General features: G+C 37.6%; 1 protein-coding gene across 3 annotated transcripts in view; it reads right to left on the reverse strand.

Moving 5' to 3' along the window:
* CNTNAP4 (contactin associated protein family member 4) overlaps positions 1-16,938 on the reverse strand; it is a 252,750-nt gene that overhangs the window by 50,314 nt on the left and 185,498 nt on the right. For all 3 annotated transcript variants that reach the window (XR_008293835.1, XM_053211174.1, XM_053211175.1), the window contains 3 exons: positions 15,989-16,186; positions 11,569-11,725; positions 7,086-7,213 (listed from right to left, as the gene is read on the reverse strand). Coding sequence is in view for 2 of the 3 variants with exons in the window: in XM_053211174.1 (XP_053067149.1) it covers positions 7,086-7,213; positions 11,569-11,725; positions 15,989-16,186 (483 nt within the window). In the remaining variant the exon portion in view is untranslated. The remainder of the gene's footprint in view (positions 1-7,085; positions 7,214-11,568; positions 11,726-15,988; positions 16,187-16,938) is intronic.

Raw genomic sequence — 16,938 nt, forward strand, 5'->3', positions numbered from 1 at the left:
TATTCATTCCATAATTAGAAGTCTGGTCCTCCAAATCCCCTTTACCCATTTCACCCATCCCCCACCTCTGTGCCTCTGGCAACCACGATTTTGTTCCCTGTATTTATGGGTCTGCTTCTGTTTTGTTTTGGTTTGGTTTTTAGATTCCACATACGAGTGAAATCATATGGCATTTGTCTATCTCGGTCTGACTTATTTCACTTAGCATAATACCCTCTAGGTCCACCCATGTTGTTGCAAGTGGCAAGATCTCAATCTTTTCATGGCTGAGTGATATATATATCACTCTATATCTATATATCTATCACACTATATATATAATACTTAATACATACTGCTTCTTCCTTATCCCTTCATCTACTGATGGACATGTAAGCTGCTTCTATATCTTGCCTATTGTAAATAATGCTACAATAAACACAGGGATGCATATATCTTTTCAAATTACTGTTTTCATTTTCTTTAGGCAAATGCCCAGCAGCAGAATTGCTGGATCAAATGGTAACTCTATTTTTAATGTTTTGAGGAGCCTCAATACTGTTGTACACAGGTTGCACCAATGTACATTCCCACCAACGGTGTACAAGAGTTCAATGAACACTCGTTCAGTGAACAAGAGTTCCTGGCCAACACTTGTTATTTCTTATCTTTTTGATACTAGCAATTCTGACAAGTATAAGGTGATATCTCATTGTGTTTTGATTTTCATTTCCCTGATGATTAGTGATATTGAGCATCTTTTCATATGTCTGTTGACCATCCTTACGTCTTCTTTAGGAAAATGCCTATTCCAGTCCTCTGCTCATTTTAATTGGATTATGTGTTGAGTTGTGGAAGATTATTATATACTTTGGATATTACCCCTTATCAAATATATCATCTGCAAATATCTTCTCCCATTCAGTATCTTGCCTTTTTGTTTTGTTAATGGTTTTCTTTGCTGTACAAAAGCTTTTTATTTTAGTTTATTTTTGCTTTCGTTTCCCTTACCTGGGGAGACATAGCTAGAAAAATGTTTCTAAAGCTGATGTCCAAGAGATTACTGCCTATGTTTTATTTAAGGAGTTTTATAGTTTCAGATCTCACATTCAGGCCTTTAATCCACTTTGAGTTTATTTTGTATATGGTGTAAGAAAGTGGTCAGGTTTCATTCTTTTGCATGTAGCTGTCCAGTTTCCCCAGGACCATTTGTTGAAGGGGTTGTCTTTTCTCCATTGTATATTCTTGCCTCCTTTCTTGTAGATTAAGTGTGGATATACCTTTGTAGTATACTTGAAATCTGGGAGTGTGACACCTCCCACTTTGTTCTTCTTTCTCAAGATTGATTTGGCTATTCAGGGTCTTTTGTGGTTTCATACAACTTTTAGAATTATTCTAGTTCTGTGAAAAATACTATTGGTATTATAATAGGGATTGCACTGAATCTGTATATTGCTTTGGTAGTATGGAGATTTTAATTATATTGATCCTTCCAATCCATGAGCATGGTATATATTTTCATTTGTTTGTGTTATCAATTTTTTTCATCAATGTCTTCTAGTTTTACGGTATTGTTTAGATAAACCAATTTTTAAATTAAGCAGTTATCATCCTTGGTTAAAAAAAATGTACCATTCTGGTGAGTGATGTTGATAAGAGAGGTTATCTATGTGTGTGGGCAGGGGATATAAAGCAATCTCCATACTTGCCTTTCAATTTTGTTATAAACCTAAAACTTCTCTTTAAAAAAGAGCATTTAATTCATACTAACATTTAGTCTTTTTTTTTTGAGGGGTTTTTTTTTTTTTGGAGTCAGATGTATTGAAGGATAATTTACATGAATAAAAATGACCCTTTATTTGTGTAGCAATTTTGATAGATGCATAAAGCCATGAAACCACCACCACACTCAAGATGTAGAACATGTCCTTAATCTGTTCCCCTTTGCAGAATTCCTCTCACCTTGAAGCTGTTGGCAACTGAAATCCTGTTTTTGTTCCCATGGTTTTGCCTTTTCCAAAATACCTTAGACACTGAATCATCCAGCACATATCTTAAGTAAGACTCTTTTACTTAGCATAAAGTGCTTGAGATTCATTCACGTTACTGCATGTATCAATACTCCATTTCTTTTTAATGTTCAGTAGAATTCCATTGTATAGAGTGGCTACACCACAGTAAAATGGGAAACTTATTCATTCACTTGTTGATGGACATTTGGATGGGTTCCAGTTTTAGGAGACTATGAATAGAGCCAGTATAAACCTTTACATACAGGTTTTTTTATGTCTCTTGTATATCTAAGAATGGAATTGCTGTATCATATGGTAAATGTGTGCTTAACCTATAAAAAAACAAAAACAAAAACAAAAACAAAAAAATCTGCCAAACTATCTTCCAAAGTGTCTTTAGCATTTTACATTTGCACCAGCAATGAGAGTTCCTGTTACTCTGAATCTTCACCAGAATTTGGTATTGTCTGTTTTTTAAAAAATTTTATCAATTTTAACAGTTATATATTGATATCTCCTTATGGTATTATTTTACATTTCCCTAGTGACTAAGGATATTGAGAATCTTTTTTCATTATTATTTTACATTTACTTATTTTTGATAGAGAAAGACAGAGCACAAGTGGGGCAGGGGCAGAGATAGAAGGAGACAGAATCCAAAGCAGGCTCCAGGCTCTGAACTGTCAGCACAGAGCCTGACGCAGGGCTCAAATTCACAAACCGCAAGATCATCAGGACCTGAGTCGAAGGTGGACACGTAGGTGGACACTGAGCCACCCAGGCGCCCCTTGAAAATCTTTTTATGTGCTTTTTGAAATCTGTATATTTTCTCTGATAAATGTGCAAATCTTTTTCCCATGTCTTAATCTGAATATTTTTTATTATTGACCCATGAGAGTAATGTTCTTTCTATATCCTGGACACTAGGCTTTATCGGGTATGTATTTTGTAAATATTTTCTCCCAGTTTGTGGCTTGTCTTTTCACTTTCTTAACAATGTCATTTTAAAAGTAGTTTTTAAATTCGATGAAATTTAATTTATCATTTTTAACAATTTTATGGATCATGCATTTGGTGTTGTATTTAAGAAATCTATGCCTAACTCAAAGTCACTAAGATTTTTTCCTATATTTTCTTAAAGAAGGTTATAGGTTGTGGGTTCACATTTAAGTATATGATTAGTTTTGAGTTATTTTTTGTACACAGTTTGAAGAATGGGTTGAGATTTTTGTTTGTTTTTGTTTTTTTTCAAATGCATTGTAATTATTCCAGCACTGTCTTAAATTGGACTGTTCTTTCTCCATTGAGTTGCTCTGGCAGGTTTTTCAAAAATGAATTGAATGTATATATTCTGGGCTCTCTGTTCTGTTTTATCAATTTATTTCTCTATCTTGATGTCAATATCACATTGTCTTTAATTCTACAGTTTTGTAATGTGTCTTAAAAAGTGTTAAGTCTCAAACTTGGCTTTTATTTTTCACAATGTTTTAGTTATTCTAGTTTCTTTGTGTTTTGGCACACAGTTTAGAATAAGCTTGCCAATTTCTATGAAGAGGAAAAAGAAAAGTACCTAATGGGCTTTGATTGGGATTGTAATGAACCTGTATATCAATTTTAGAAAAACTGACATCTTAACAATATCAAATCTTTCAATCCACAACTATTATAGCTCTCATTCCACAACTATTATATTTTTACTTAGTTCTTCTTTAATGATTTCTCATCAATGTTATGTAATTTTGTTACATTTATGCCAAAGAATTTAATATTTTTGGTGCTACTATAAGAGGTATTTTAACATTTTAATTAACAGTTTTTATTAAGAAAATACAGAAATTTATTTTTGAATACTGACCTTGTATCCTGTGACCTTGCTAAACTCACTTTAAAAAAAAGTTCTTACAGATTTCCTACCTAGAAATCCGTATCATTTATAAAGGGAACATTTTATATCTTCCTTTCTGATCTATATGCCTTGAATTCCTTTTCATATTGCATATGCTAGGACCAAGAGTATGATATTGAATCGGACAGGTGATAGCAGACATCTTTGCCTTGATCCTGATCTCAGAGGGAAAGCATTTTAAGTCTTTGGCTATTCAATATGATATTAGCTGTCAGATCTTCATAGATGCCTTTAATTTTTTTTTTCTTTTTTTGAGAGACAGCGCAGGCAGGGGAGGGGCAGAGGGAGAGAGAGAGAATCTTAAGCAGGCTCCATGCCCAGTGTGGAGCCTGGGCTCAATCTCACAAGAGATCAGGACGTGAGCCTAATCAAGAGTCAGATGCTTAATGGCCTGAACCACCCAGGTGCCCCCATATATGCCTTTTAAGACACTGAGGATGTTCTCTTCAGTTCCTACTCTGCTTTTATCATAAATAGGATGTCAAATGCTGCCATTTACTTTTCACATAAATCTTCAAGAAATTTATTTCCATATTCATAAATAAATTCGTAAGGACAATAGTATTTACTAAGTTTTGTGTCTGTAGCACAACTTTAAAGGCAGCTTTATTGTTCATACCTGTTGTGCTTTAAGACAAACACCTAACAATGTTACCTGTGCTTCTGGTATCAAACGACAATGGCAGCAGTCACGTGGAATTTCAGAACCACGTACATTTAAAAAAATAATCAAAGAAGGACTTGGAAAAAGACAACCTCAATTAATTAGGGGCAAGCTCATATTTGGTATCAATAGGTCTCAGAGTCATTTTTGTTTCTTTGTCCTGCCTTCTCAAGGCTTCTGTCCTCTTTCCTAGAAAAACACAGCTAGATAGAAAACTTTCAACATCTCTCATGTGTGCGATAAAACCAAAATGTCTATTTTTTTATACTCATTTTTCCATTTTTCTGTCAAAGAAAATCTAAAAGTCCCTTTGTCTCAGTGAAGGGTACTAGAATTCTTACTGTCATAGCAGCTTTACTTAGATCAGAAAGTCAGAGATCTTTCAACCTCCACTTTCACGCTTTCAGCCTCCACTCCCATCCAGATCATGCCGAATTTACCTCTTTCTCTGAGCCCCTTCCGTAAGTCCCATGCCAACAACTGCCTGGTTCAAGTTCTCATCATTTCTCCTTGTCTTACATCAAAGGTCACTTCGCTGGCCTTTAGATTTATAACTGGTCTTCATGTTTTCAATTGGATTGTGAAGATTAAGCTGTTTCTCAGCCTTAAATTATTCAATATTCAGGTCCTACTGCCTTCAGGATAGTGTCTGCATACCTTTCTTCTGCTTATCAGGCCCAGTGTGCATGATTCCATATCTAGAAGTCCCATATCTACCCAGTCTATCTCACCTGGAAAGAAAAATAAATGTGCCTAAGGCACTGCACCTTTGGGGGTGCAGATTTCCCATGTAGAGAAAGAGGGGGCATCCATTGTTCTGTAGCCATTGCTCTTCTGACTGAGAAAATAAGAACGAGTCCCCAAGGCAGGAAACAGTCCTGTGACGTTATGTGAGGATGAGCCTCAAGCCTAAAATAGATGTGCAAGAAGGCCAAGGAAACTCTCAATTACTATTTCATTTAAAAGTGAGAAATTATTTAGCAGGTCTCTAAATACTTAAATTGCTTGCAAATTCTTATTCCTAATGTTTTTCCTCCCTCTGCAGCCCCACGGTCACAAAAGTTTAACGCTGTGGTTTCTCAACTTCAGGACTATTGACATTTTGGACCAGATCATTCCTTGTTGCAGATGGCTGTCTTGCACATTATAGGATATTTAGCAGTATTCCTGACCTCTCCCTCTAGATGCCAGTAGCACTCAACCCCCCAACAACTGTACCAGTCAAAAGTGTCTTCAGGTATTGCCAAATGTCCACCGAGGGGCAAACACTGCCTTGCATGGAAAACCTCTACTTTAAGTGAAAAGTGCAGTGTGTTTTAAGTTCATGGCAGAAAGTCTGTGCGAAAGAAGCCCTCAGCGCCAGTGGTAGTGACGTGAGTCAAAGCAGACACCTTCCTGGGGACTGTGGCAAATGAAATAAGGGAGAGGGAGGAAGCCAGCCCAGGCCCCTGAAGGGTTAAGATGAGAGCCAGCAGAGAAAACTGTGTGTGAGGTATAGAACAATTTCTCTGCAGTCACAAAATCATCGTACTTCCCTGGATGCATCCTGAGTTTACAACCTCGTCTGTTTGCACATAATTTTTCTCTCCATGAAATATCCTATGTCTTCTTCATGTGATTGTGTGAGCCTACTGGCAGGACAGGAAGTAGAGATGCTTAAGATTGGGGATGGTAGGTATAATGGCAGACATTTTTTATAAGTATATATAAATTTTTATAGGCCAGTATTATTTTTGCTTTTTAACTAAGCAACTTCTGCTGTGTATCTCCATAAATCCACTGCGTTGTTAGATCGTCTCTTCCTCTGTCGAGCCCCTAGAATAAAACTTTATTTTAGGGTATACTTTTAATGTGAATAAATATTTTTCCCATTTCCGTTTTAAGTCCTGGAAATAACTAAAGGCACAAATAATTAATGCATCAGTCTCCATACGTATGGATACATATACTCATTTCAATCCCTGCTGAAAAGAAATATTTTCTGTGAAACTATATTTGAATTTTAAAATTCTGCTTTAGAGTGCGAATACATTGAATACACAAAACAGCGTGTCCCATTGATTTAGAGTGGGACACACAAACTGGAAACAAAAATGAGATCAAAAGTTGAAATATGTTTGACCAAACTGGCATTTGATCCTATTGATGCTCTAATTTCACCACGGGCCCAAGAGAAAACTCACATACATTCTCCACACTTTTATGCAGCACTGAGGCTTTCCTATACAGATAATGGCAGGTAGAAATTTAGGAATGCTGGGATGTGTTTACCAACCAATCAAATTGAGATGCTTAGTGGTTTCTTTCTCTTGGGATCTGAACAAGCCTTGCTGTCACAGCCTTTGTTGCAGGGCTTTAAACTTTATGAGGGTACGTTCTTTGCTGACCGACTGAAAGAAAGACTTCAAACACTGCTCATGCGCGGTCACAAGAGAAGTCTGATTAATTATTCTATGACAGAAACATGAGTCCTCAGTGACATCGGTTTCCCCAGATATGTTTACAGCACAATGCCACCACTTACTGTCTCCCCGGCAGAGCAGAGGCCCCAGTTTATAAGCTGCTTCTGAGTGTGGTCGGCCCGTGTCTGTAACCACGATCTTCCTTACTGGCAGGTGTTCTTTATAAGAAAGGAATCCAGTGTCATTGGTCCTAAAAAACAGTAACAACAACAAAAATCCTTAAAATTACAATTTGTAATTATCAAATACGCAATAATCCTCACTACATTTCAAAGCCAAGGTATTCTGAGCTAAATCTGCACACACAAAAAAGCAAGGAAACAATTGCTCACTTAAGCATATGAAAATATGGCCACGTTTTCACGTCTCCTGCAGACTGACTATAGCTGGTGATTCTGAAATTCAGTTGAGCATTTTCTACCTTTTCAGTGGAATGGTTATGGCGAGATAATCATTTCATAATGTACAAAAGTATCAAATCACTACGTTGCATAATATAATATAATATAATATAATATAATATAATATAATATATATTGTATATATTAATATAATATTGTATACCAATTATACAATATACTATTGTATAATTAATATACATATTAATGTAATATTGTATACCAATTATAATCCAATAGCAAAAAAGAATAGAAAACAAGTAAATTAATAATTACGTTTAGTATAATGACTGATATTGTGTTCTTAGTTCTAGCATTTTGTTATTTGCTGCTTATTTTTTCCCATAGGATTTCCTGTATTTCTGCACCCTCTTTCCTAAATCTCTTGGCTAACTACATATTTCTTTGTATTCAATTTTATTTTTTACTCACTTTTGAGCTATATGTCTGTTTATAGTTTTTAATGTTTGCTTTACGGATCTTTACATGATGCGTCTTTAATTCATCCACTTTACTTAGATTTTATGTTATATTACTTAATATAAAATGTCAGAAGCTTACTACAGGATAATATTCTTAACCTCCCCCTACCCCCCACCACACACACACCTGCTCCTTGTGTTATTGCTGTAATATAGTTTAAATCTAGGTGTTATAAATGTTAAAATTAAACAGTAAATTTTAATCTACTTTTTTAATTAAAAAAAAAGAACTTAAATGCTGGCTTTTATATTTCCTGACATAATCATGATTTCCAGTCTTCTTCGTTCCTTTCTGAAGATGAGTTTTCGTCTGGTATTATTTCTCTTCAGCCTGTAGCATTTCTGTTAGTATACTGTTACAGTGCAGTTGTGTTGGGAACAAATTCAGCATTTCCTTAATCTGAAAAGGACTTTATTTCACCTTCAGTTTTGAAATATCTATTTATTTAGTATAGAATTCTAGGTTGACATTGCTTTCTTTCTCAGCACATTAAAGAGATCATTCCATTGTCTTCTGACCTGTGCTTCTGATGAGGAGTCAGCCTTCACTGGTATCTCTCCGTTTTCCTGCATGGAACGCATTCCACCAGATCTGTCCAACCTGGCTGTTGCTTTTACAATATTTATCTTTATCATTTTTTTTTAGCAGCAATTTGAACAATAAGCCAAGGTGTGTTCTTCTCTGTTTTTATTCTGCTTCAGATCCTCTGAGTTTCTGGAATCTGTACATTGATGTTGTATTAGTGATCTACCATGGCAGAACAAACTATCCTAAAACTTCACGACTTAAAACAACATTTATGATCTATGTTTCCGTGTGTCAAGAATCTGGGCAGAGCTCAATAGGAGAGTTTGGCTCCGAGTCCCCCGCCCAGCTGCAACGAGAGTGTTGGCAAGGACTACCGCCATCTCAGTGCTTGACAGGGGAAGGATCCGCTTCCAAGCTCACTCATGTGGTTCGTCGTTGGCAGTAGTCTGCTCCTTGCCAGCGGATGGACTGAGGGCCCTGGCTCTTCACTGGTGTCGGTTGATGGTCACCTTCAATTCCTTGCCATATGAGCCTCTCCCCAGGACAGCTCACGACACGGCAGATTGCCTCATCAAAACAGGAGTCGCAGAGAGAGTTGCAAGGAAATCAAAAATCATAGTCTTTTGTGACTCCATCTCAGAAGTGACTCTCCTCCCTTTGATCATATTCTATTTATTTAAAGCAAGTCACAAGGTCCAAGTGAAATGCCACTGAAATGTCCCTAGAGCTCGTTCAGTTTTCCAGGGGTAGCTCTCTGCTTGATTCCCAGAAACCTCCCCTGTGCATATGCGGTTCAGGGCAGTCGGGGCCCTGAGGGGAGTTGACAGAGTGAACTCTGCCCAGGTAGTTTTCTTCTTTCTGGGATTTCCACTCCCTCCTCAATTTTTAGTCATTTTGGCAGCCCTAAACTCTGTCCTCTGATACCTGGAGCAGAAAAAATCTAGTATTCCCTTGGAGTCCTAACCATCTCATGGCACATGGTTTGATGAGTGCCCTCGTGCGAAAGAGCATATAAACATCTATCTCACCCACTTGAATTCCTTCTTTCAAGGGTCAAAGTCCCCCAACCTTGGTAGTTTCTGCCTACATTTGGCAGCTCTCCACCTTCTTCAACTAGGTGCTTTTCTAAATATATTTCCAGAGATTATAAATGTGTCTAAGGAAGGTTAGCTCCATGCAAGCTACTTTACCAGGAGCAGAATTTAATATGAGAAATTTTAAAATCTTATTTTTAAAAATGACTTTTTTTGAGCGAGAGAGAAAGAGAGCACACAGGGTGGGGAGGGGCAGATGGAGAGGGAGAGAGAGAGAATCTTCAGTAGCCTCCACACCCAGCAGAGAGCCCAACGTGGGGCTCGATCCCACAACCCTGAGATCATGACCTGAACCGAAATCGAGTTGGACATGTGACAGATTGAGCCACACCAGGTGCCCCTAAAAATTATTTTTGATGAATAATATGTTACAGAGGCATTGGAGAAATTTGGTGATTAGGTTAGGTATTTTTCCTGGTAAGCGCTGCTATTAACATTTTATTTGCACTGTAAGACACACTATTATTGTGTAGGCATTTTGTGTGTGTGGGGGGGGGGGTGTGCGTGTGTGTGAAGGCAGTGAGGAAAAGAGTGCCCTCCACAGGAGGTAGATATTCTGAAAAACTGGAGTTTGAGCAAGAAAGACAATACTCTATGAAATATGTAACACTAAAAATATAATCGTGACTCCATGCAGAAACCTCCTTTTAGAGTATTCTAAAACAATCTTTTTTTAAATATAATGTAGCCTTGATGTTCGCCAAATAAATACACAGAGTATTCCATAATTCAAAACATGAGCTCAATTAACAACGGACTGATTACTGAAATTAATGTAGATTCTGTAACCAAATCAATCACATTTACAGCCAAATTGACTATTAGTACTTTTAAAAATAATTCTTGGGGTACCTGGTTGGCTCAGTTAGTCGAGCCTCCGAGTTCAGCTCAGGTCATGGTATCACGGGTTCATGGGTTCGAGCCCCACATCAGGCTCTGTGCTGACAGCTCAGAGCCTGGAGCCTGCTTCGGATTCTGTGTCTCCCTCCCTCTCCGCCCCTCTCCCACTCGCACTCTCTCTGACAAAAATAAATAAATTAAAAAAAATTTTTTTTAGAGAATTCTTATGTACAGATCCAGGTGCTTAGTGATGTAAGATATACATATGGAATGCTGAAATGCGAATAGGAAAATTTAAAAACCTTTCACTTCACAAATAAATAAAACCAATGTATATTTCAACTCTAGTCTCAAATATACTAAATATCTTTTCAAAATTTTCAAAGGCAAACATACACATAAGGCTTCTCTTCTACTTAAAACAATATTTCAGCCTTAGTTTTCAAATCCCTAAGTGTTTTAGATTTCCTTTTTTGAGGTATGATAAATAGACTATTAGTTCTTTGTGGCATGGTTTGTCCTTAAAAAAAAACTAAAGAGCTACATGTTCAAATAACTGTGAGACTTTCTAAGTTTACATGTTTAAAGGTTTTAGAGGTAGATTATTGAAGAACTGTGCTTCAGTAATTAATGGCTATAAATATATTTTGAAACTAATAGAATTCTTAACCACATTCAATTTTAAAAAGAATGATAACTGACTTACAATGAAGAGGAAACATGAAACAGATGTCTCTATTTCATCCTATTACAAAAATAAAATGTAATGATTTGTGGTCCACTTCCAAAAAACTCAAATAAAAAGATACTGGTCTTCACATTTAGGATTCAAACTGATTGTAACACATTTCATCACAACATACCTTTATCTAATTTCTTCACTGTACTAATTTGTTCAGTATCTGCCTTGCTCTGCTGTATGTTCTGAGTGATTCATTTTTAACAATAAACTTTATATCGGGGTGTCTGGGTGGCTCAGTCGATTAAGCGTCCGACTTCGGCTCAGGTCATGATCTCACGGTTCGTGAGTTTGACCCCTGCCTCGGGCTCTGCGCTGACAGCTCAGAACCTGGAGCCTGCTTTGGATTTTGTCTCTCCCTCCCTCTCTTTCTCTGGCCCTCCTCCTCTCTCTCTCTCTTTCTCTCCCTCAAAAATAAATAAACATTAAATAAAAACAACTTTATTTTGCATAAGGAAATCACCATTCATTCCGGTCTGCGTCACAGTTGCAGTAATACTGAGAATCAATGCAGTTCCCTTCTAATCCACAAGTACACTTCTGAGGATCAGGCAAAGAACCTCCCCAGTACGTCTGTGTTTCATTGGTTCTTCCAACCCACCAACTCAGAGGGCGTCCATCTGAAAGATAAATGTGAGAAATGTGACATCGGCTCTAGACCCCACAGCCTTCCAGGCCAGTCCATTCCCTTCCTTCCCAAATCAGTCAAAAGACTGAAGGCAGGAAAAGAAAGGCTGGTCTGATGTAATGATATTCCAAAGACTGCTACTGATGGCATTTCCTTAAGAAAGCTTTTAAAAAATATATTTTATTATTTAAGCTTAAATGGTCAATATATTTTTCTTTAAGTAGAAAAGAAACCAGTAGTTCCTTTTTAATTCGGGCATGACATTTAAAAATGTTTTGAGAGGAGTTCACATATGTAAGTTCTTTAAAAATAATTTCTGAAACAAGAAGGCATCAAAATATAAACCACAGTAATTATGATATCAGAAGCAAAATTGATTTGAGATCATGAAAATGCCCATTAAAACACTACAGAATGTTGTGGAAAGTCAGCGATTGATCTCAATACATTTATTCAACTAAAAACACATGAGCTGTTTATTTACATTAGGCATTGTATGGCACCCCCTCCTTATGATTTAGGATCTATTTGGAAGTATGTGGGGTTTTTTTCTTCCATTTAATGGCTTGGCTATTTATTTGGAGACTACAGAAATAACACTGAAAGATCTTTATGCCTGAAGCAAACGCTACACTCAAAAACAAAGTTTCCCTTAGCCAAGTGCATTGCTTTCTATGATGAATGTTCAGCTTCCAGCTCCTTCTCAGAGTTACGACTAAACATGATGCCAAAGAACTAGCACAAAGAATAGACAGAACATTCAGATGAGGAATGCAGGCAATCTGTCTTAGCAAAAAACAATAGGTAGTGAGGAAAAATCATAGTCATTTGAGAATCAGGGCATGGGAAGAATGTGACATCAAATCAGTCAGCTCCTCAAAGTTGTTAGATCATTTTTCTGTTGACTTTCAAAACTTTTAAGTTACTGCCATGAGCCCTATTGAAAATACAGACTTATACTAATTTCTCCCTCATTTACAAATGTCAATGCTCATAACAACTTACTATTTGATTAAACCTCTACTAATGCTGACAACCTCTCTTCCCAGTGTTCCTTTCCATACCAGCACATACCATGCCAAAAAACCCAAGTGAACTGGAAGTTTGTGTTATGGATAAAGACATTATTACAATCAAGGTTTTTCATTTTTTTTAATTGCATGATTAACTTAACCATCTTGAAACATTTAATAGGTATATTCCAATATACTGCTTAAACATTATGTGTTCATAGATTAAAAAGAAAATAAATTATTCCTAAATATTGAATAATATTTTCACCAATCTTCCTTGAAACCACTGAATATTTTAAAGTACCAAGGACATGCGGTTCCCTTTAAGACTTTTTCAAGTGTCCTGAAGAATTTAAGTAAGTATAGGAAAGAATGAAGGAAGTCATGAGAAATTTTCTAAGTTAAAAATTAAAATTATAAAATATCAGTGATCATGGTAGGACATTCCCTTTCCCATAGTTAAAATCCCAAATGACCTGAGTATCCACATTGATCATCTTTTCAATGTGCTGAGTCATAGCTCCACAGCTTGCAGAAAATTCATTTTCATACACATCCCACTTTATTCGTCCACAGTTACGGCACCATTATTATTTGAAACTGCTCTACCTTTAAGATCTGAAACTGTAAACTTAACCTGTCTGACACCACCTTCCTGTTCTTCCCCGTGTATTTCTTACTGTGAACTTAAACTCCAAATTGTTCTATTTTCCTTTTTTTTATGTTTATATATTTATTTATTTGAGAGAAAGAGAGAGAGAATTTGTGGGGGAGGGGCAGAGAGAGAGAGGGAATGAGACAAATACTCCGAAGCAGGCTCTGTTTTGTTTAGCGCAGAGCCCGAGGCGGGGCTCCAACCCACGAAGGGTGAGATCATGACCTGAGCTGATGTCAGGTGCCCAACCAACTGAGCCACCCAGGCGCCCCTGTTCTCTCTATTTTCAAACTCAAGTTCATTCCATATGAGTTCTTGGGTGATGGACCTGACGAAAATCTGTGTATGTAACAAGCATCATCACCCTTTGTTCTACAGCCTTTTCTTTACTAGTGGCTCTCAAGCCTGGCTGAAACACCCAGATGCATGGGCACCATTGGCCATGAAGGGAGGGGTTCCTTCACACTCTATACTGTGCTCTTTACTTTGGGTGGTGCTTGCTTGCCAACCCCTTGGGGATTTTGTTTTCTGTTTCTTCCAGAGTTTGGCTGATTTGTGACTTTGATGCTTATCTTCCCTTTTGTCTTTCTTTTCTAGTTAGGCAACTCAGTTCATTTTGTTGCATCTCATTCGTTTGTCCTTCCATAAATAAGGTTCTCATTCTTCTTAGATTACACTTCCATATTTGCTTATCTATGTTTTTAGATTCTAAGCATCAATGAACAATCAGTTGCATACTAAACTGCTACGTAAACTATAACTGTGATGCACCAGAGAGCTGAAAAGAGAGAAGCTCACTTCAGGCACTTTGTGCGTGCTGTGCTATGTCATCCAATTATTGCCACACCCTGTGAGGTTGGTACCACTGGCCCCATGTCATAGAAGAGAAAGATTCATCTATCCAAGCTCTATACCTAATCAACAAGAGCCCTGGAATTTGAACCCACATCTCTCCCTGCCTTTAAGTCTTATGCTCTTTACACTGTAATTATCTGATGGTCATTCACAAATGGGATTGAGGTTTCAGGGGGGGGTAAGATGTGAGAGGAGACCAGCAAGATGGGAAGGGTTGGTGGGGGTAAATGGCCAAACAAGGACATTCTGAAATAGAGGAAGGAGAAAAAGGAGGAGAGGGTGTGAAGCCAGTCATAAGGGAAAGAATAATCTGGTTGTATTACGTGGGTAGACAGTAAGTAGAAGAGCTGCTTAACTGGAAGCAACAAGTTCAAATGTCATCTTGAGAGTTCAAAATCTTGGGGCACCTGGGTGGCTCAGTCAGTGAAGCATCTGATTCTTGATTTCCGCTCAGGTCACGATCTCACGGTTTTGCGAGTCTGAGCCCCAACTGGGGCTCTGTGCTCACTCTGCAGAGCCTATTTGGGATTCTCTCTCTCTCTCTCTCTCTCTCTCTCTCTCTCTCTCTCTCTCTCTGTCCCTCCCCAGCACCCAGCCTTCATTCTCTCCGTCTCTGTCAAAATAATTAAATGAACTTAACAAAAAAGGGTTCAAAATCTTTCTGCTTGACCCATATGACATATGACATTCACATATGAAATGCATGTCTTTTAAAATTGTTGTCATGGTATTCAGACCTCTCTTAAGATAACAAACAGGGGTAAACATGCGCCAAGTAGCTTTATTGTGCAGATGTCTCAGAATCTTTCTAATTTCTAAAGAAGAATATACCTCAATATTACTCCTAGAAAACAGTGTCTTAGGGAATGGTATGAATCAGACAAGAGTCTGTTTTGGACGGACAGCAAAGAGGAAGGCCTGGAGCTTTGTTAAGTAGAAAAGCGTCATGACGGAAGTCGTGTTTCTTAAAGCTTAATTCCCTTCAAGAAGATTAAATTCTAGATTACACATTGGGTGATGAGAAGATATGAGGGATGCCTACGGGAGGCCAGATGGAAAGCGCCTGCAGTAAATTCCAGCACTGCGCCAGCACTGGGCGGTGGGGCCCAAGATACCGTCACATAATGAGATGTTCTAACGGGAAAACCAAACCAAACACAGAACTGAAGAGCAGACTGGTTATTAAAAGTAGAATAAAGGAAAGAGTTAAAAGATGGTTTTCTGATTTCCGATTTAAACTGCTGAATAAACTGTTTTCAGCAGCCTATTCTAATTTTCAATTTTACCCAGAGGCTAGCTGCCAACAATCCATGAAAAAAGAGTCGCACAGAATAGTCACTTTGAGAAAAGTGAGTCATATTTTCATTAACTCTCTTCCTGATAAAACAAACCGTATGTGTCACCTGCCCTTTCTAAAGGATAGACACTGAGCATTCATTGAGGATCAGAATGAAGCTCCTTTCTGTAGAGTTATCTGACTGAGGCCAGGAAGAGACTCCGAAGGCAATCGAGGTTTTGAACAAAGCTCAGAGTAAATTGACCTTGTTCTTTCTTCGGGCAAAAGCATTGCTGTGACTTCCAGACTGTGACATGTTTGCTAAGTATACAGGGGGCAAACACGCTCCGTGGCCGAATGCCACCACCACCACGGCATGATTCAAATCCTCGGGAGCTGGTTAAGTAAAGCGCCGGTGCCATGTGCACAGAGGGACAGGTGCCTCAGTTTCCTTACCTTGTTTATTGGCAAGCCGTGACTTCTTGCAGTAGTAGGTAAGCTCCTGCTCACAGTGGTCCGCAAGGTTAATTGTGGCCTGGAGCTGCTCCATGCTGGCCACATACTCGAAAAACCCAGCATATGGGTTCTCTGGGTTAGTGTTTCTGACTCTTGTTAGGTCAGAGCCATTGTGCTGTATGACGGTCCATGCAGTTTCTTGTATGCGGAAATGGGGAAGAAAGAGAGGAGACCATCACTAGTCTGCAAAAGTTAAAATAAATAAAGAAAATCAAAATCACCTTTTATCTGAGTCAAATTTTTCTAGTCATCAAACCTCTCTGAGAGGTTTCAACACAAATGGGTTCTTAAAATATCTAAATTATAGTAAAGTGACTCTTTTCCCTGAAGTTTATAGGACTGCCATGCATTTGCCATGATTTTTATTTTACGTGGCCATATAATTTAACCAGAAAATGTTTATGGTGAAAAATATTAAGAAAACTAATTATTAAAATTTGCGACATGTTTCATTTCACTGAATCCAATATTCTGTTTTTTAAAGATGCATCATGATTTTACTTAAAAAAACAAAAGAAAAAGCTGCCTCTTATAACTATAAAACATTGTTGATTATTGACACACCCTGAATTCAGGGATGCTACGATGTGAAAAAAGGTGTATCTGTGAATTTCTGAAATATTTTAAATTATATGATATAAGCGATGATTTTTCTACTCTTAAAAATTCCCTTTACCATTCCCTTTACCAGCAAAGAAAGGTCAGATTTTTATGGGCTATATATATCTCTCTCTTCAGACAACATTTAATTATGAGTGCCCATCCTTTTCTTTTTAAATCGAATTTTAAATATTCATTTTGGTATTGTGTGATGTGCATAGTTATGGAATACAATAGGACGTTACTTCCTTGAGCTGAACACACCTGATACAGCATCAGCAACTCAACTA

The sequence above is a fragment of the Acinonyx jubatus genome, chromosome E2 (genome assembly GCF_027475565.1).
Source record: "Acinonyx jubatus isolate Ajub_Pintada_27869175 chromosome E2, VMU_Ajub_asm_v1.0, whole genome shotgun sequence".
Lineage (NCBI taxonomy): Eukaryota > Metazoa > Chordata > Mammalia > Carnivora > Felidae > Acinonyx > Acinonyx jubatus.